General features: G+C 41.7%; 1 protein-coding gene across 1 annotated transcript in view; it reads left to right on the top strand.

Moving 5' to 3' along the window:
- CNTLN (centlein) overlaps positions 1–21,698 on the top strand; it is a 286,353-nt gene that overhangs the window by 205,167 nt on the left and 59,488 nt on the right. The window contains exon 19 of the mRNA XM_056848744.1: positions 19,155–19,334. Coding sequence (XP_056704722.1) covers positions 19,155–19,334 — 180 coding nt within the window. The remainder of the gene's footprint in view (positions 1–19,154; positions 19,335–21,698) is intronic.

Raw genomic sequence — 21,698 nt, 5'->3', positions numbered from 1 at the left:
GAGTAAAAGAATCTGTTTATATCCCCTGTAGGATTTTCTTGCTAGTCTCAGATCATCTACAGGTGTGTGTGTGAGAGTGTGTGAGTGTGTTTCATTAAAATCTCAGCATGCTCTGGTCACAAAATCTATAGATTTCATCTCATGGTAATATTGTAAAAAAAAACACAACCCATTCCTTATGCTGCACATGTTTTCAAAATGTTTTGGTATGCATATCAAAAATAACTACCGGTAGTTTATTTATTTTAAGAATGTGCAAACAGATTTTTCACCTTTTATGAAAACTAAATTAGTAAGTCAAATGTGAAGCACATTCAAAACCAACTACCTATTTTTTAAACTGGTGCTTTTATTTTATATACCACTTAAAATTTGTAATGAACTCTTCAAAATATAGCTATTCAAATAACCAGGGCTACGAACTCTGATGTATGCCCCATAGCTAATTTTTGTAAAGTAATTCAGAGCTGATCAATGATAAATGATTGAAGTGAAATATTTCTTTTTCTTGGTAATATTAAAATTATGGATTTTATTTGCTGATAAAAAATTGCCATGGTAGGGTTTTATATGCCATGGTAGGGTTGAGGTCACATGCATTCTGAGTCATCCCTACAGAGAATCGTGTCAAGTTGGTCAGTATTATTCCTATGCTGAATTTAGGAAGCTGAGACTATGTCTTGCGAAAGCCCATTAATACGTTAATGGCTGAGATGAAATCTGAACCCATGAATTTCTGACTCACGACGGACACAGTTAGTCACCACAACGCTGCATCCATTTAGGTCAGCCTGTGCTGCTGTTTTCAGAATTGTACTCAGCATCTTGGTACGTGTACTGTTTTTCCCCCAGTGCTATGTGATTTCTTGCCTTCATCTAATCCACTGCCAAAGTGTTCGTAGAACCATTTTGCCAGGCTCCTCTCTTTGATGGGCGATAAAGATTGACAGTGCCAGCACTCTGGAGGGAGCAGGGTAAGTTGCTCAGAGTTAATAGCTCCGAGCCAAATGGCTTCTCGACAGTAAGCCACAAAGTACAATATTGAAAAGCTTGGGAACCACAAGCACAGGTGGAGTTTGACAACAATATTGTGGCCAGAATTGGCAATAATAATCTGCAGGTGGACAGGTGCCTAGCTTTCCTCCCTAGTAGCCCTGATGAAATTCTGCTTCCTATCATGGGCCTTATTCCATTCTGTTAGATCAGTGGCATTTTTAAACTGTTATTTTAAGCCGTTTGTGAACAAGAGGCTTTTCAAAATAAGAACAACAGATGTAGAATTAACACTAAAGTGGGAATATCCATGTTCATTTTCACATGTTCACAGATCTGATCTAATTTGATGTACTGAAAATAATATCACAAAACCTGTTAACCCCACACACAGATCTCAGGATAATGACAACAGCAGTTCTCATCCTTGAAGGCCATTTCCGTAGTATATTGGTGCATTTCTGCTGTTCCCAAGGTTTCTCTGGCTTTTTTCCACCTTCGCCAGGCTAGGCAGCTGTTGCCCTACCTGTCTTTTCCCGATCTAGCCACAGTGATCCATGCAGCCGTCACCCCCAGGTTGGACTACTGAACTCGCTCTGTGCAGGGCTAGTCTTGAAGCTGCTCCAGAAACTTCAGCTGCTCTAGAATGCAGCAGCGAGGGTCTTTACAGAGACCCCATGAAGAGCACATATACAACTTATGCTCCACCAGTTGCACTGGCTCCAAGTTGAGTATTGGATGAGGTTCAAGGTTTGGGTATTGATCTTTAAAGACCTAAATGGTCTTGGGACCATCATACCTGCGGGACAGCCTCTCCCTATACACCTCCCAAAGAGCATTACACTCAGCTAGTAATAACCTCCCCAAGAAGCATCCAGCTGTCTTCAGCCAGAGCCAGAGCTTTCTCAGCTCTGGGCCTGGCCTGGTGGAACTCTCTATCAAGTAAGACCCAGCCCCTGCAGGACCAGGCTCAGTTCCACAAGGCCTGTAAGACTGATATGTTCCTCCAGGCCTATGGTTGAGGCAGTGACAGTTACTTCTTAACTGGTCTCCCTACTCTTACTCCCATTGCCTCAGTTGTTTCTCGGTGTTTTTTTGTTTGTTTTTGTTCCTGCCTTCCCTTCCTTTTCTTCACCCCACCCCCCTTGACTGGTTATCCCTGTCATTGTTATTTAATGTTAAGGGCGCCAACTGGAATTTTAAAATTAATAAAGTTTTAAATTATACTTTATATATTATTTGATATATTATTTTAAACTGATTGCATTATTTGGTTGATAGCCACCCTGAGCCTGACTAGTCATGAAAGGGTGAGAGAGAAATCCAATAAAATAAAATAAATAAAAAACCCTTAGGGGAAATCATTCATGGTGATGCTGAAGAGATTCTGAACTATTTCCTGACTGCTGTGATCAAACAGCTGTGTGTGTGCTGTGATCAAACGGGTGTGTGTGTGTTAAGTGCCGTCCAGTTACTTTCGATTCATGGCGACCCTATGAATCAAGGTCCTCCAAAACGTCCTATCTTTAACAGCCTTGCTCAGATCTTGCAAATTGAGGACTGTGGCTTCCATTATAGAGTCAATCCATCTCTTGTTGGGTCTTCCTCTTTTCCTACTGCCCTCAACTTTTCTTAGCATTGTCTTTTCCAGCAACTCTTGTATTCTCATAATGTGACCAAAGTACGATAGCCTCAGGTTAGTCATTTTAGCTTCTAAGGTCAGTTCAGGCTTGATTTGATCTATAACACACTGATTGGTTTTTTGGCAGCCCACAGTATCCGTAACACTCTCCTCCAACACCACATTTCAAAAGAATCTACTTTCTTCCTATCAGCATTCTTCATTGTCCAGCTTTCACACTCATACATAGTAATAGGAAATATAATGGCATGTATTAACTTGATCTTGTTTGCCAGTGACACATCCTTACACTTAAGAATCTTTTCTAGCTCCTTCATGGCTGCCCTTCCCAGTCTCAATCCCCTTCTGATTTCTTGGTTGCAGTCTCCCTTTTGGTTGATGATGGAGCCAAGGAATAGAAAGTCTTGAACAGCTTCGATTTCCTCATTGTCCACCTTAAAGTTGAGTAATTATTGATGTTCAGCAGTGGTCCTGTTTTGTCACTTTCTCTTTTAACTTCCAGCTGTAGTCGTTTCAAGTCTTTGCTATTTTCTGCCAGTAATGTAGTATCGTCGGCATATCTCAAATTATTAATGTTCCTCCCCACAATTTTCACTCTACCTTCATCTAAATCTAATCCAGCTTTCCTAATTTTATGTTCTGCATACAGATTAAAGAAACAGGGAGATAAAATACATCCTTGTCTAACACCTTTGCAAATTGGAAACCATTCTGTTTCTCCATATTCTGCCCTTGTCCAGAGTACAGGTTGCACATCAAAATGGTCAGATGTTGTGGCACACCCATTTCCTTTAAAACCAGCCATTTCTTTTTTATTTTGCCCTCTTTCTCCTCTATTATTTGCCATCTCACTTGAACCACTAGTAACTACTATAAAGAGTAACAGAGCTATAAAAGGAATAAATATAAATGGAATTGAACATAAAATAAGCTTATACGCAGATGATATAGTAATTGCATTAACAGAGGTAGATAACTCCAGTAAAATTTTATTAGAAGAAATTAACAATTTTGGGATAATTTCAGGATATAAATAAAATAAAGAGAAAACAGAGATTATACCACTTTTTAAGGTTTTGCAAAGAATAAAGTAAATAGAATAAATTTTTTAGAAGGGATGAAAATCGTTGACCAAGTTAAATATTTAGGTATCTGGATAAGTAAAGATCAAAAGGAAAATATAAACTGTGTTCCAGTTACTCGCTGGATGATACTCCAAATTCACTCTTGGCAGAAACTTAAGATTTCTTTTTTTGGTAGGATCAATTTAATTAAGATGAAGATCCTTCCTAAATTAAAAATTTTATTCAAAAAATTGTTTATTGAGATTTCAAAAATAATAATTTTAGAATGCCAACAGATCTGCAATAAATTCATTTGGCAGAATAAAAAACCAAGAGTTAAATAGAATAATTTACATGATTTAAGAGAGAAAGGTGGAACGGGCTATCCAAATTTTAATGGATATTATTTAGCTGCTAAAATAGAAGGTTTAAAAGCCTTGCTCACCCCTGGAGATAATTTATCATTTGTTAACACTGAACAAGATTTTATACAGTTTCCACTAGAGAAATGGTTATGGATTGAAAAAAATCATAGAAAAACGTATTACAACAATGATAATAGTGTTATTAATACCTTAACAAATGTATGGAATCAGATAAGGCATAAATTAATACCAGGAAAACCCTTATTAATATCTATTATGGCAGATATGACGGTAGAGAAGATAGCTAAACAATCTTCGCTTACCTATAAATTAAATGATTATGATAAATATAGATATTGGTTTAAAGGCCAACAAATCATCTCTTATATAGAACTCCCTGAGAAAAGCAGAAAAGTATTATCCCTTTTCAGATATCTGCAAAAAAGAAATTATTTAGTATCTCTGGTTAAAAAAAATAAATTAATTCCTAGAGCCCTCAAAGATTTTAAACAATTATTGATTTCAAGCAAAATTTCTGTGCGTACAATTTATACTATTTTATTACAAAAAATATAGGCCAAATAACTCACCTGTACAACAGAAATGGAGTAATAAATTGGGATATGAACTAGATGAAAAGAAATGGGCATTTATACTCACGAAGGGTTTTCATTTCACTATAAGCCTTATGTTTAGGGAAAACTTATTTAAAATTATACATATGTGGCATCTTTCTCCCGACAGAATACAAAAAATGCTGAGCCTTGACAAAGATGCTAATAATTGTTGGTACTGCAACCTTGCTGAAGCCGACTTCCTACACATATAGTGGGGTTGTAGAAGAGCTAAGGCATACTGGAAGAAAGTGATCCAAATTATAGCTAACAGTCTCGAAATAAATATTCCAGCAAATCCTGAGACCATTTTACTAAATTATATACCAGATATTCAAAAAGATCTACTATGCATATTCCTTCAAATGTTAACAACAGCTAGAATTAACTTTGCAAGATATTGGAAAGGAAACAAATTCCCAGATATAAACAATTGGATAGATAAGGTTAAACAAATGTATGTATTAATTAAGATGACTTATTATAAAAATGATAAAGATATGGAAGATCTAGATGCTGTCTGGATCCCAATAATCTTCAGAATGGAAAAAACTTTCAAAAATCTAGAACGTGGAGAGGAAGACGAGTAATGTTTTTGCTGGCTTTAATATGCGTAGCTAAATTCTTTATCTTTTATTGTTATTGTTATTATTTTTCTGTAATGGCATGTAATTTTGATTGATATTTTTTGTTTACTTTTCTTTCCCCCAATGTTATGTATGTATGATGTTTTTTATGTTTGTAATAAAGTTTTTATTTAAAAAAAGAACAATCTGGGACGTGTCCAGAGGAGGATAACGAAGATGGTGAGGGGTCTGGAGACAAAGTCCTATGAAGAAAGGTTGAAGGAGCTGGGTATGTTTAGAAGAGGAGAAGACTGAGAGGGGATATGATAACCATCTTCAGGTACTTGAAGAACTGTCATATAGAGGATGGTGCGAGTTATTTTCTGTTGCCCCAGAAGTTCGGACCAGAACCAATGGGTTGAAATTAAATCAAAAGTGTTTCCGTCTAGTCATTAGGGAGAATTTTCTAACAGTTAGAGCAGTTCCTCAGTGGAACAGACTTCCTCGAGAGGTGGCAAGTGCTCCTTCCCTGGAGGTTTTTAAGCAGAGGCTAGATGGCCATATATCAGCCATGCTGATTCTATGACCTTAGGCAGTTCATGAGAGGGAGGGCATCTTGGCCATCTTCTGGGCATGGAGTAGGGGTCACTGGGTGTGTGTGGGGGAGGTAGTTGTGAATTTCCTGCATTGTGCAGAGGGTTGGACTAGATGACCCTGGTGGTCACTTCCAACTCTATGATTCTATGTATTCTCTGATGACTTCCACTTTGTAGAACAGTCTGCCTGAGATGATCTGGCAGACCCTCACACTTCAACCATTTTACAAAATCTGCAAAACAGAAATGTTCCTCTAGTAGGAGGCCATTTTTGCAAATAGAAATGCACAGGAGATCACTTCTATAAGGGCTAGTAAAGTAGCCTATTGCACTGTTCATTGTACGTATCACCTCCCTTTTTACTATAGTGTTCTCTAGCTTTGTTCATTATGTTAAGTCATGCCTTAGACGATTTTTCATTTTCATTATTTTTGCAGTCCTGTAATCCTAATCCTATTGCATTGTTTACTGGAAATCTTTGCTGTCTGATTGAATTGCTTTTAATGCTTTGTAACCTGCTTTGAGTCTCAGTGAGAAAGGCAGTCTATAAATGAAGTTGTTGCTGTTTCTATTAAAAACATAGTAGCAAACTAAAAGTTCTCAAAAAGACAACATGAAAAGTGCACATGAAAGTATCAGCTGTCCCTTTGTACATCTTTTGCTGCACTATTACATAGAGCAGGGGTGGGGAACGTCAGGCCCCGGGGCCGTATAAGGCTTGCAAAATCATTTGGTCTGACCCTTCGTGGGTCCTGGCAGATCTCTAGTTCAGAAGGATCTAGGACTGGTGATCCGCCCCCTCCCACAGACAGGGATAGCCTCTATTCAAGGCGGATGTGAGTTTGTTTCACTGAGAAAAGAAACCTTCTTTCCCCCTAACAGAAGAGTCATTAGCTATGGAGCTGCTAGGACTGCCCAAAACACTGTGTTAACCCTTTCCCATCCGGGCCATGGAGAAACATGGCAGACACTCGGAGCCATCTCCAGTCGTGCCTCTTGGCTAAATGTTTGACCGAATATAGCAGGCTAATTTTTAAGTTGATAATTTTGTATGGCCCGTGAATGATGTTATAAATATCCAAATGGCCCTTGGCAGAAAAAAGGTTCCCCACCCCTGACGTAGAGTAAGTACTGCTACAGATAAAGCACATGCTGGGGCCATAATGGATTCTAAATTAAGGCACTAAAAGGAGCAGTTGTTCCAAGGATTTCATCCGGAGCATAGGCTTACTGAGATGGTCTTTCAGTATGAAAGTTCCAGGTCATGATGGGCTTTAAAGGTAATCACAAATACTTGAACTGAAAACTACCTGGAACATTGCCTAGTATTTAAGAAAGGGGTCTTTGAACAGTTATTGAAATATTCCTTGTTTGTATGGCTGCTAGCCTTTTAGATGGGTTGTTTTCTTCCTGTAATCTGCTTTGCATTCTGGAGAACAGCTAATTGGTATTCCTTGAGAAGTCACAAGAATCATTATTTTATTTACTTTTTACTTATTTACTTTATTTATATCCAACTTTCCTCCCCGATGGGGACCCAGAGTGGCTTACACCGTTCTCCTCTCCTCTCCTCTGCTTTATCCTCACAACCACCCTGAGAAGTAGGTTAGGCTGAGAGTGTGTGACTGATCTACGGTCACCTAGCAAGCTTCTATAGCAGAGTAGGGATTCGAACCTGGGTCTCCCAGATCCTAATCGGACACTTTAAGCACTACACCATGCTGGCTTATTGGAAGCATGGATAAGACGGTGCACTGCTCTCTAAAAAATGAAGGCCAAAAATTGTACACATCTCTCAAAATCTGTTAATTTGTGTCTCCAAGGGTGATATGAAGGCGTGTGTGTTTAGATTTTGTGGTGCTATATGTTCAGTTATATATTTTTGTTCTATATGTTCAATTACAAACTTGATTGTATTTTTGTATATATAATTTGCGACTCTAAATTGTGCCTGTCTGGGTCATGCCTCTGGTATGTAAAAATATGCCCAACAAGATATAAAATACTTTGTAAATTTCAGTTTTGTAAAATCTTTAATCCTACAATATTAATCACGTTTGTAGGAAAATACTTTTTTTTAAAAAAAGGTTTTAAAGCAATATTTGTTACTCATCCAAACATCTGTATTACTCCATGGGGATGTAGTTTAAACACTTCATTAGAGATTGGCATTTTCAGTGCCTTTAAGCATCTTTAAAAGCTGCTTTGTTAATTGCAAACCATATTTAGTATGACCTCATAATAATGTAACACACCTCAGGTGTCATGGCTGTCTATGTTGCATGAGTTAAAACTGTGTTCATATATACTAGACAACTGCACTTCAAGGAGAACAAAGTCTTGATAGGCAATTAGCAGTAATTAGGAAGATTCAGCTCAATGAGATGTCAACATCGGATCGTTGTGGGGTTTTTTTTAAGAGTTGAATGTCAGGGAATTAAAAAGAAAGTTTTTCTCCCTCTGACATACAGGTATGGCATATGAAATATGAAATGCTAATTTAACTTTTCTGCTTATTATTCATGCACAATATTATTTTGTCATTCAGCTACTACTCTGTCAGAGAGCAAGGGGTGTTAAAGCACTGCTGCTGGAATAAAAGATTAATCTACCACTGGCCAATTAACCAAAGGGTACTTAGTGGTCTCTAAAGACTGATGAAGTCTAGCAACTAGCTAAAGTAGTCGTTAAAAAGTCCTCTGCATTACCTTCATTTGCTTGACATTTTGTGATATAAGCTGTTGTCTTTCTGTAAGTACCTAGAAATGGTTTATAAATATGTGATCTTGGCAGCTCTTGCCAATCTTAGCTATTAAGATAATTCACAGTGGGTAGCCGTGTTTGTCTGCAGTAGTAGAAAAGAGCAAGAGTCCAGTAGCACCTTAAAGACTACAAAAATTTTTTCTGGCAGGGTATGAGCATTCGTGAGCCACAGCTCACTTCTTCAGATAAGCTGAAGAAAGCTCATACCCTGCCAGAAATATTTTTGTTAGTCTTTAAGGTGCTACTGGACTCTTGCTCTTTAGCTGTTAAGGAAATTCTACATTTTAGACTTCTTTCTGCTCCCTTGTGCTCTGTCCATCTTATCTGACAAGGTGGCCTCTTTTAATTTCCATTTTTCTTATTGTGATTACTAAGTAGAACACTTTCTTAGTTGCACAAGGAATACCTGGATTTCAGGCTTCCAGATGTTTTGTTGTCATATGCTTATTATTAGGAATTGCTTGCCGCTAAAGCTGACTTGATGCATGTCTTATATTTGGTATATCTAGCTATTTGTTTCCCATTCTGTTCCAGAGGGCATTTGATTTATCAAGAGGCCATTTATCTGCAAGATGTCGAAGATCAGGCGTTTATAGGATTTACTGCAGTCTCATTTCATGGTATAATTTGGCAAATGATCGCTGAAGTTGTGTGATCATGAGTTCAATCTGCCAGACTTTTAATCATAAAATAAATGTGCATGATTTTATTCTAGCACAAACTTTTGATGACCTGGAGTCCACTTTGTCAGATGCATATAGTGGATCTTCATTAGGCAGGCAGGCGCATTCACACATGCAATCAGAGTCCTGTTTATTTTGCTATTTGTAATTTTGTGTCTGCCTGTCTAGTGTGGAGTCCATTGCATACATCTCATGAAATGGGCTGTAGTCCATAAATGCTCCTGCTTAAATAAAAAACTTAAATAAAAAATAAAAAAATAAAAAATAAAAAAGCCTTTAAGGTGCTACAAGACTCCTATTTACTTTTGCTGCAACACCTCCAACCCTGCTACCCCTTTAATATTTTAATTCATTGTCTCTGCCTTGAATTCTGCCTGCTTGCAGGGGGAAAAACCTGCCTGTACTATTTAACTCATGTGCCATGCCAACTGTCTTGGGAAATGATATAAACTGGGAATAACTGTTAGTAGAACTGGAGCAGGAAGCATGCAGTTCTGTTGTGGGGGATTCCAATGTATGCAGAAACCGCAATTTTGAAAACGTGCTCAAACATGATCAACTAGTAGTAATTTCATAGTCTTATAGGGAACTAAATAGCTTAGCTCGTTCAGTCATATAATGCTCAAAGTAAGCGGGTGTGACAATGCCTCAAGAGATCTCTGAGATCTACTGAGGATACCTTCTTTATGACACTGTCTGTGAATCAATTTTGAACAACAGAAAGCCGAAGTTATCATTGGATGAACCCTCCCCACTATGGAAGACCTTCCTACAATATAATTGGTAAACTCCAAGCCTGAATTCCTTTAGAAGACTTCCCTATTCGGGCTCATAGTTAGGAAAGTGTGGGTAGAATTTCAGTTATTAAATGTTATTCGGCTTTGTTGGGTTTGTTATCTGCCCTGAATCTTTGAGAGGTTCAGGATATAAATCAAAATAAATTAAAATCTATCCTATAAAAATCAATTTCTACATAAAGTACTTAGTATAAAATAGCATTAAAATGAATGTGTGCGTACATCTACATAGAAAGTACATACCTATTCATGTCATACAACCCTTTGAAAAAAGTACCACCAAGCAGGTCTGGTTGCCAAAGGGGGGGGGGGGAAATCATTGGTTCCAAGGCTACTGTTAAATGGAGTGGTAATATTCAAACAAAGAGTAAAAGGTTTGGTAGCTGAAGACTTCCATTCAGTTGTGATACTTTATCATCGTGATCTCTGTGCCGTCCCACATGGGAACTGCGCATGCACAGGCCAGCCACAAAGAACCTTATATGGAAAGCTTCTAGAAGATATGGGGCGCTCCCCCTCCACCAGTGACTCTTCCCGCTGAATTGGCCACGTGACAGAGGGTGTGGATGCAGCCATCCCTCAGTTCTCTCTTCGCCACCGTGGAGAGATGATGTGTGGAGAGCTTCTCCTCATTACCATGGTTGGTGAGATTTTTCTTCTGATGGCTTTATTCAAGAAATGTCGGTCCTGCGGGCCAAAAATGGCTCAAATTGATGAGCATAAGGATCGTTTATATTGTTTGGGCAAGGGACACATAATGGCCTCTTGCCCGGCTTGTAGCCTCTTTACGCCCAAGGCGCAGGAATGGGCTTCCTGCCTCAAAGCCTCCCTTTATGAAAAATCGCTCTACCCGGCTGAATCCCAGAACCAAGCTCCATCGACGGACTTGGCTTCTCTGAAGAGCTGCTTTAATCTCAATAGTTTACGTAGAACATTGTGAGCCATGATCTCAAGCATTTAATTCACAATGGTAGGTGAAATCCATTTGTAGTTTGTACAGTTCAACCATGATTTCAGCTGTAGCACGTAACAGCAAGAGCTGTTTCACGTTTGACTCTTCCTCGTCATGGCTGCATATTGCAATGCCCTGACAGGCAAGGTACCTTACTGATGCTAAAATTATCAGCAGTGCCTTTCCAGCATCTAGCATTTGCTTCTGCTGGCCTTCTGAAAATTTGCTCTGTACATTTACTCCTGCTTTAACAGAGGCTATAGCTTAGACAGCTGCATGGTGCAAGTTAGAATTCTGATGGGTCTGAAATCTAAACAGTGACTTCTTCCAGTTTGAGAAGCCATTTTGAACAAAAGTTTCATGGGCATCCTTGTCTCTTTATGTGTTTGGAAGAGGAACATTCATGTCATTTGCTGCTAAGTGACAAATGTCACAATAAGCTTTTTCCATTGTCACACCATGAGAGAGCCATTCATAGCTTCTTTTCAAAGTATCTTGGTATTGTCGAAGGCTTTCACGGTCAGAGTTCATTGGTTCTTGTAGGTTATCCGGGCTGTGTAACCGTGGTCTTGGAATTTTCTTTCCTGACGTTTCGCCAGCAACTGTGGCAGGCATCTTTAGAGTAGTGAAGAGTACTCTGAAGATGCCTGCCACAGTTGCTGGCGAAACGTCAGGAAAGAAAATTCCAAGACCACGGTTACACAGCCCGGATATCTTGGTATTGTCGGCCTGGCTTTTGCTTCACATTAGAAGCTCTCTTCTCTGAAGAGGGAAGTGTCACAATCCAGAGTTGGTTGTAGGTCACAAATAATACGTTGGACTGGATTGAGTTGTAAGCTGTACATGACCACCAGAGGTTTTCTATTGTCATTTTCTTTGGGTTTGTCTTGTAGCAAGCTGTGCCTGGGTATCATTTTGGCCTTTCCAATAATCTTTTTTACCATATCAGCAAGCTATTGTAGTTGCAAAAATGCTCACTGTAGCTCCTTCAAGTGAATATCTCTGTCTGAGGGATTGGAGCAGATGCGACTATAGCGTAGGGCTTGGCTACAGACAATGGACTGTTTGATATGGTTGATATGGTTGGGGTGGTACCTGGAGGCATGTAGATATGTTTGCTGATCTGTTGGTTTCCAGTATAATGTGGTGCTTGTGTGTCCCTTGTGCATCCGTACTGTGGTGTCCGGGAAGCTTATTTCTTGTTCAGAGAAAGTCATCGTTAGATTGATTGTGGGATGGAAGTTGTTGAAAGCTTGGTGAAATCTTTTGAGTGCTTCTTTGCCATGAATCCAGACAAAGAAAATGTCATCAATTAATCTCAAGTAAAGGAGAGGTGCCAATGGGTAGAAGTTCAGAAAATGCTGTTCTAGATTCACCATGAAAATATTGGCATACTGTGAAGCCATGCCGATGCCCATGGCTGTGTCACTGATTTGAAGATATAATTCCTCACCAAACCTGACGTATTGTGGGTGAGAACAAACCTGCAGAGTTCAGTGGCAAGATCCTTTGGGCCATAGGAACAGGTCTTTTAAAGCAATGTATAAATTCTTAATAAACACACAAATACATACTAGCAAACAGAAACAAAGCCCAAAAGAATCATTGAAATTGTAATATGATACATCAGGAAGGTAGGACAGAACTGTGCTTCAGCTGCCATTGTAACTGAGCCCCTCATGTGGGCACTGGTTCTCGGGGGGCTCAGCCCCCCCGGCGAAGTTCAGAGGAGCTTGAGGCTCTCACCCCCCCCTAATAGTTTACACCTATGCTCACATCTAAAGATGGGCAACCAGAGCAGGGCTTGTGCTTATCTTGCAGGCTGGACAGTATAAGAAGGCAGTCCTTCAACTACCATGGCCCGAAGCCATTTATGGCCTTAAATGTATGAACCAGAACTTTTAAGTTATGCTTGGAAACAGATGAGCAGCCAGTGCAAATCTTTCAGCACTGGGGTGATAAAATCCCTGTCTCCCACTCCTAACAGTAGCTTGGTTGCAACATGTTGCATCGACTGAAGTATTCAGACCACTTTCAAAAGCAGCCCACATAGAGGGCATTAAAGTAATCTGGATGTGATTACAGCATACATCACCATGGCCAGAGGACACTTTTCAAAGAAGGGTCGTCGCTGGCATATTAGCCAAACGTTGCTGGAAAGTGCTGATGCCATGGAGGAGATATGAGCCTTCAAACATAGGCTAGGATCCAGCAGCACCCTAATTATAAACCTGTTCCTCCAGAGAAGCTGACTCCATAATCCCCAAGCAGATTTTCAATTGACCAACAGCACCTTAGTCTTGACTGGATTAAGCTTTAGTTTATTGTGTCTCTTCCACCCCATTACATTCTCCAGGCACCTATTCAGAACTTCCACAGAGCCACCTGACTCAGGATGAATATAGCTCACTTCCATCCAGCCTCTCCAGAAGGATGTCATGATTTATGGTATCCGAAGCTGCCAGAATCTGTTTAGGAGAATCACCAGAGACACTCTCCCCCATGATGTTCTTCTGACAAAGAAAATCAGTCATTGTGAACAAGGCCATTTCTGTCCTAAACACAGGCCTGAATCCACATTGAAATGGGTCTGAAGCTGTGTAGCCACCACCTACTCAAGCATGGTAGTTGTTTAGGTCAGTGAGCTCCACGGATGCCTTCTTCATGACAACCTCTTTTTACTGCCTGAATTTATTCCCAATTGAGTCCATTCTAGGGGTGTGCATTTGGGAAAGCAGAACTGAAAAAACCCTGAAAAATACCAATAAGGTATTTTTAAGGGGTTTTTTACCCCCCCCCCCAAATGGCAGTGGTTTAAGGGAGCTGGAAAATGGATCCTGAATAATGTCTTCTTCTTTGGTTCTTGTAGGTTATCCGGGCTGTGTAACCGTGGTCTTGGTATTTTCTTTCCTGACGTTTCGCCAGCAGCTGTGGCAGGCATCTTCAGAGGAGTAACACTGAAGGACAGTGTCTCTCAGTGTCAAGTCCTTCAGTGTTACTCCTCTGAAGATGCCTGCCACAGCTGCTGGCAAAACGTCAGGAAAGAAAATACCAAGACCACGGTTACACAGCCCGGATAACCTACAAGAACCAATGAACTCTGACCGTGAAAGCCTTCGACAATGTCTTCTTTTTTTGCATTATTCATGCCGCTTCCGCCCTGCTGCCATTTAAAAAAAAACTGAGGAGGGAATCCCCTCTTCCCCTCCCTCCCTCTGCCCCTCACTTACCTGCTGACTGGCTGGGTCTCAGAGGCTGCAGGCAGCACAGAGCTGAATGCCGGACTCGGCTGCCTGACGCCTTCAGCTCTGAGCTGTCTGACGCCTTCAAGACCCATGTGGAGTTTGGAGGCAGTAGGAATTTTTCGGGTTTGGGTTTAATAACCCCCCCAAAAATTCAAATATCCAAAAAAGCTGAAAATCCCCCCCCCCCAAAATACCGGTATGGGGATTCAGCTTTTTCGGATTTTTTGAAAATTTCCAGGTCTATTAAATCTGAACCCAAAAAATAACAGAAAAAAATTGGTGCACACTCTTAATCCATTCATCTGAAATTAAATATTGTGACCAATGAAGCCAGTTAAGCAAAACTAACTTAAATGACTTTGCTTTCCTTGGGACTCAGAATGCAATCCTAAGAACCAAAGCTTTTTTAAGATGACTGTATTCTCTGGTACCGAGTACCAGCATATTTTGGGGGGTTTTACTAAGTCCTGCCTCACTCAGCTACAGAAAGAGAGAATGGGCCCTCAGGAACAGCCTATTAGGGATCTACAGAGGGAGGGGAAATTGGTGGACAACCTTATATATCACTACTGGCACTTTTTAAAACAACAACTATAAAAGCACTTCTAAGAACACTTTCCTGAAAGTAAGCACCACTGAATAAATCTGAGTGGGAGTAGACATGCTTAGGATTGCTGTTAAATTTGTTGTGGTATCCTGGCAGCCCTAGGCTACCCTGGTACACCAAGCAAAGTGTTCAGGACTGGAGCAAGTGTGCAGGGATGGAACACTGCTGTATAGCCAGAGACAAAATGGGTCTCCTGGCATCCATCTTGTGTGCCAAGCTGCAGAGCCAACTGGGAAAGTTCAGCCTTGTTTACCATGTTTCCCCTTGGGAGAACATCTGGTGTAACTTGGAAACAAAAGGACAAAAGACAGACTTCTTCATCATTTCTTTAGCTCTCTCCTGCAGCAAATAAGGCACATCTCGCGAAATCTCATCAGAGACAGAACTCCATTCAGAGAATCAGGATGGACACAAATAAACTCATCAAGTCGCTAGTCAAGCCCTCTGACTCACCCTGGCAGATAGTTTCCCAGACCTTGCCTTCATCTCAAACTCTATAGCCAATGCTTAGGGGTACTTCGCCCACCTCATCTCCTGTTCTTTTCTCTTTCCGATTCATAATTTCATCAAGAGCAATCAAACCTTTTGTCCACTGGCAATGACAGGCATTGCCAGGCGCAGTGAAACCATACCCCAACTCCTCTTTGGGGTTAAAGTATCACCCCGTTTGCCACAGCAAATTGCTGACATTGCTAATTTCCCCCAATAAAAGAGAACCCCTCTATTTGGCATAACAAACTCATGAATAACATTAACAAGAATATGTTTTATTAATAATGACAATAAATAATAGGGCAGCACTGTTTTTTGGGTAGGTTTTTGGTAGCTGGGGTAAAGTCAGTAAAGAGGTGTAATTGTAATATGTTTCAGTTTTATTTTAATACATCTGAGGTTTTGCTGTTGTTCAGGGCGCTTGGTTAATCCAGATCAAGGTAAGTGGTTAATCATAATGATTGGACAGCAGCTTTCAAGTTAATAATATTTATACCAAATTAATGTATAAAGCATGAATTTACATTTTTATAATAGCCCCCTATGCATAGGGAATGCATAGCATAGCTATGGAATAGGCAGGTTATTCATTTAACTCCCCCAAATTCAAATTTTGTAACCCCAAATAAAAAGTCCTGATTGTATGGAGTTTTTTTTTAAGGAAATAACTTTATTCTTCTTGAATTCAGGATTGTTTTCAGCCAGACTGTGACTGGCACCTTTCCCATTTTACTATAGTCCTCCTAGCTCTTCAGATACAGGGGCTGGCAACATACAGCTTATTCCTGAGGTTGGGGGCCAAATGGGCTTAGTAGGTGGGGAACGGCTTGAGCTGAAGTAAATGCCAGTTGACAGTTTAAACTGGCATGGGCACAGGTGAAAGAGGACCTAGGCCAGTGTGCGGAGGCGTTGGCGAGCACCCCTCCCCCCCCAAATCTTGTGGAGGGAAATCCCTGCCAGGGAAAGGGGCTTTGGGGGGGTCTGTGGAGGAGCTGATGGAACTGACTCTTTACGTTATTCAGCACCCTGCTCCCCCAACCCCAAGCCCTCCGAGAAAGGTAAGACCATGGCTGGAGCAGCCTTTTGGAGGGCCTTCGGAAAGGGGGAATGGATCTGATGAAGGTCTTCTCCTTGCAGATTTGGCTCCTGTCACTGTGACCTTTGAGCCTCCAGCCATCCAGCACCTGCACTCCCTAGGCCCGGCAGAGTGGAGGCTGCAGAGGCGGTTCTGCATTCCCTTGGCATGTCCTCATCTCCCAAGCCTGCCAGGGACAGTGAGGTGTCACTCCATGCATCCTTGAACTCTTCTGGGGGGGGGGCTGCTGAGGAGGCTTCCCCTGTCACCCAGATCTCCCCCCACCCGTGAAGAGAGCTGTGGGGCAGCCTCTCCCGCCCTGGGCCCAACCCTCCTGTCAACGCCAGGGATGTTGAATCACCCCCTGGGCGCAGGGTCCCAGTCCTGCACTGCCCATCCCTTCCACCCTCTCCATGTGGGCTGCCATCGAGAGGGAGCAGCTGGAGGCCTGCCATGAGTGGCAGGAGACGACCAGTTGGGCCAATTGGTAGGTGGAGACCCTGGCCGCTGATGTGACTTCCACTAGGGGCCACCTGGCAACAATGCTTGGACTGACCCAGAACATTGCGGAGGGGCAGGCACTGGTGCTGTGGTCCCTGGACATCCTGAAACTAGGGACCATTCACCGACGAGCAAGATAGTAACCCCCCTCCAGACCCCCACAACCTCACTGTTGATTGCATGCTTTGAGGGTGGCACCTGGCAAGTCAGGGGCAAATGTTGGCTTGGAGTGAGTGGGGCGGGGATGCTGCCACCCCATGTGCAGACAATCCCCCCCCCCATCCTTCCTCCCACCTGGCCCCGGGAGATCATCTGTCGGGCCAGGTGGCCACATCCACCGCTGGACTCCAACGGCCCGCCCCTCCCTTTCTGCAAGATTGGAGTGGGGGAGGGGCAAATAGCCACCACACCACACCCACATCCACCAGCCGATTCGACATTCCTTCCCTCCTCGGCATTGCCCCCCCCCCCAGGATGTCTGCCTCCCTGTACTCACGCCACTTGCTCGGTGCCGCTCCCACACCATTGTGCACCACCGGTTTCTTTTCAGCTTTTTTGCATTTTTCCACGCTGTGCCGTTGCTCCACTGCTCACGGCCCCAGCGCAGCTGCCTACCCCTCAGGAATGAACTGATAAGTATCAAATTAGTAAGGATTTATATGAGTAATTATGACAGTGAACTGTAGTCTTTTTTTGCTTGGGTTCAAATTGGCAGAGTTGATAAACACATTTGTAAAACGGAGCAAAAAATGGGGGAGGGGAGGTGTGACCCTAAGGGCCATGTACAGAAAGGGAGAATTATATTTGGGCAAAAAAAAAATTAAGGTCTATTTTCTACTTTCATCTTGCTCCTTTTCATGAGTTCTGGTTCTTTCTCTGTTGCTTCCCCTTCTGCTTTCTCCGCACTCTGTTTTTGTGCATGGCTTCAGAATTCCACTCTACTTCCTGTGTCTTTCTTTAAAAATATCATCATTATAGTGTATCTGTTTCTTGACATTTTTTCTCCTCACAATATAGTAAACCTATCACGAGTTGTTCTAAACTGTAGATTCTTTCATATTATCTAATTGGGAGTCTTCAGAAGCAAAGTTTTTTACCCTGATGAGAGATCTCAGTACCATTTTGTCTAATTGTTCCTTATGTTAAACTACCCATATTGTAAGCTTCTTTGGAATATTAACATAGTATTATTGTTAGACGCTTAAGGAGCCTTGTGGCGTTATGTCATTAAAAGCTTGGTGGCTTTCTGCTGACTACAGACTGATAAAAGATTATTTCAGCTATTACAGGAATGAAGGCAATTCTGCGGCATACAAAATTAAAGCAAATACTTAATACTTCATTTTATAGTTTTAAGGCATACATTGCTGTGCTGTTTGGCAGAATAAATGGGTCTAGTCCATTGTCGATCAAGTTCAGTAAGACTGAAATAGTTTGTTTGCATACTATTCATTTGAAGTAAATCCCTAACAAGCATCATCTGCTAATTGGCCTTAACAATTATGTTGCTAAATGAGAAGCATTTTGGCTGCAGAGTAAGGTGGTAAGATCTACCCAGTGGACTAAACAACTAACATCTGTTATCTTGTCCTGCTCCAGCTTGGCTTTTACCAGTTAAGTGCATTGGCTCCAGGGTCAAGGTTATGGATTCTGTGGTTCCCTGGCTATGGTGTATGAATGAGAAAAGGAAGAAGTAACAATGTAAAGACCAGCCAAACAGAAGCTGTGCAATGCATATGGTCTACTTTACTTTAACCTCTACAAGCCCTACAAACAAATACAAGTTGAAAAATGTATTCTATAGCTTTTTTTAGTGGTTTATACATGTAAGCTTATACTGGTGGCCATTATATTCAGTCAATATTAAGCACAAAGTAGATTCTGAAAACATATCAGTATAAACCTATGCTTAGCATAGAAAATAGTGCTCATAATTGGGAAAAAGCATCACTGTACTTTTCAGCATACTTTGCATGTTGTTAGACGAACATGAATACATACAGTCGATCTTCTTTCTTGTTTTCTCTTTAGTACTGTATTTTTTGTGACCCGTGACTATAGCCATCGCATTTGCAATTTGGACAATGGACAGCGCATATGCTGTATTTTGTAATGCTAAACTGTAAAATTATGCAGCATGTTGGTCTCAGATTAATATTAAATGCAATTGTTACTATTATTACTTTATTTGGAAAACAGACACTGATGTCCAACCTGACTGAGTTGCAGCGAGAAAAATCAGATTTGCAAGGAAAATTGGACCACCTGACCCAATCTACCAAACTGTCTCCTATGACATCTGGCCATACTGGAACTACACCAGCAACTCCACTGAAGAATGTAGATTTGGAAATGAAGCAGCTGCAGTATAAACTGAAGGTGACAGTACACATTATAAAGTTGTTATAAAATTTGCACTGTGTTTCCTAAAAAAGATATTAAACATTGGAAGAGTAATATTTATGGGAAAATAAAATGCATCTCAGGGCTTGGACAACCTTGCCATTGTATGATAGTCACCCAACAACAATTAAATAAGAGTAAGTGAAAGTTCAGACAAATGATGTTGAACTGGCTTGCTTCGCCTGCTCAAAGACCAGGGAAAATAAATCAGACTCAAGACTATGATTAAATCCAACTTGTTGAAAGCGTTACACAGCAGGATTGTATTTAAGACAAATCATATGATTCCAGACTTCACAGAATAAGAACAAGCAAGTGGTAATAAGTTAAAAATAAAGAATGATAATATTAAGTGGACATACTGCACTCTCTTGTACATAAATATCAAGCAAAGAGAGGCCCTCTATTAATATTTGCTATAAGCGGCACAGGCCTCCACCGCTGCAACGCTGAGACGTAAATCCCAGAAATGGCAGGCTGCAACAGCGTTGGGGGAGCATTCCAAGGGGCGGAGCTGACGTTAGTCATCTCCCTAATCCCTTTCACCCCATGAACACCCCTTTGAGCTGCTGTGTGGCTGCGCCACCTTGTTTGCTGGTGCAGCCTCAATGTTTGCAATGGGGCATTTCCCCCTTTATTTCAATTTTAAAAAATGCTTTTCCCCCCTCTGCAGTGGCCAGGAAATCTCTGAGGAGGCGACATGGTTGCGCCGCTTCTGGCCGCTGCGGATCTACCCCCCCACCCAGGAATGGGCTGCCTGTCTACTTTACCTGGTCTACTTCCTGCCTTCCTTGAGCACACAGAATGCACATGCAGATCTGTCACTATGGAACAGGAACAGTTGATAATATCAGAAGTTTACAAATAGTGCACACATTGGAGAAACAGAAATGAAGGGTTCATATCTGAGAGTTGATGATCAATGAAAAAACATTTTATTAGCAACTAGCACATGTGATTGAAAACTGGGTAGATTTTTAAGAATCAAGAACTGCTGAAATTGGGTATATTGTTTGACTGATCTATAAATGCAGTTTGGTCTTAGGTAACTGGAGTCCAGGGTTGTCTCTTTCTCCAGGATTGTTTTAGTAGGGCTTGCTTTAGTGAAAGCACCTCAGAAAAGAGTGAGGAGGAGGAGGGGCTAGAGCACTCTCTCCTTCTCCTGCCTTTACTCTCTCTGGTTGCTTTAGGAGGGGTATGGCCCTTCCTCCCTAGTTCTCTCTGGGCCTATGGGAGTAGTGGGTCCTAGGCCCAAGGGCAGCTGACTGACTGGGATCCCATTTCCCCAGCCCCTCTGCCCTGGGAAGCCTTATATCTGCTCTGGCCTCTGCTAGCCTGTTCCTGCCCCATCCTTCCCAAAAAGTCTTCCTGGCTCCCACAACAGATGAGGAATGGGCTATTGCCTATGGCAGGTTCTGCTGCTCCTGTGCCACCCTTGTTGGCTCGTGCCTTTGCTGCTGGCCCTCGGAGGTTGGCTGTTGACTGGCCCCTGGCCTGCCCAGAGTCTATGGGTGTTGTGGCGAGCTGGGAAGCTGATCCCAAGGCATCACATTGGACTTCTGCAGTCTTCCCTGGATGGTTACCTTGGCACGATCTGGAGGCTTCCGTCTCCTCAGAAATAAGTGCAGGGGTGGGAGGTCTTTTGATTCTTCTTTAGGATTTCATAGATTATTTTATTATTTTATTTTTATTCGTTTTGTAATTTCTAGCCCACCCTCCCCGGCAGAAGCCAGGCTCAGGGTGAGTCACATCATTTAAAACATACACCAATAATACTAAAACTTAAAACATTAAAATTCCAATTAAAATCAAACAAAACCCCAAGATGGCGCTCAGATTCCAATCATATTGGCCAAGACAAACAGGCAGGCACCCCTTCAGGTCAATCCAGCATATCACATAAGAAGAAGGGGGGGGGGAGTTGGGAGGCCAGCAGTTGTAATATCCACAGCTGCCTTCAACTACAGGCCTGTTGGGAAAGCTCTGCCTTATAGGCCTTGCAGAACTCTTTTAAGATCCTGCAGGGCCCTGGTGTCATCAGACAGAGCATTCCGCCAGAGGGCAGCTGCACACTCTTAAGGGCAGGGACCACCAGTAAATTAGTAGCAGATTATTATAACTCTCTTCGGGCGGTATACCAGGAGAGGTGGTCCTGAAGATATGAAGGTCCCAGACTGTGTAAAGATCAAAGCCAGCACCTTGAACCTGATCTGATACTCCAGCTGGAGCCAGTGCAGTTGATGGAACACTGGCTGTACATGCTGTCAGGGCGAGACCCCGATAAGGAGTCTCACCACTGCATTCTGTACCAGCTGGAGCCACCGGGTCAGTCAGAAGGGC

This window comes from Euleptes europaea, chromosome 4 (genome assembly GCF_029931775.1).
Source record: "Euleptes europaea isolate rEulEur1 chromosome 4, rEulEur1.hap1, whole genome shotgun sequence".
In the NCBI taxonomy this organism is placed as follows: domain Eukaryota; kingdom Metazoa; phylum Chordata; class Lepidosauria; order Squamata; family Sphaerodactylidae; genus Euleptes; species Euleptes europaea.
Note: the sequence above shows the minus strand (reverse complement) of the source record. Positions and strands in the feature narration are given on the sequence as shown.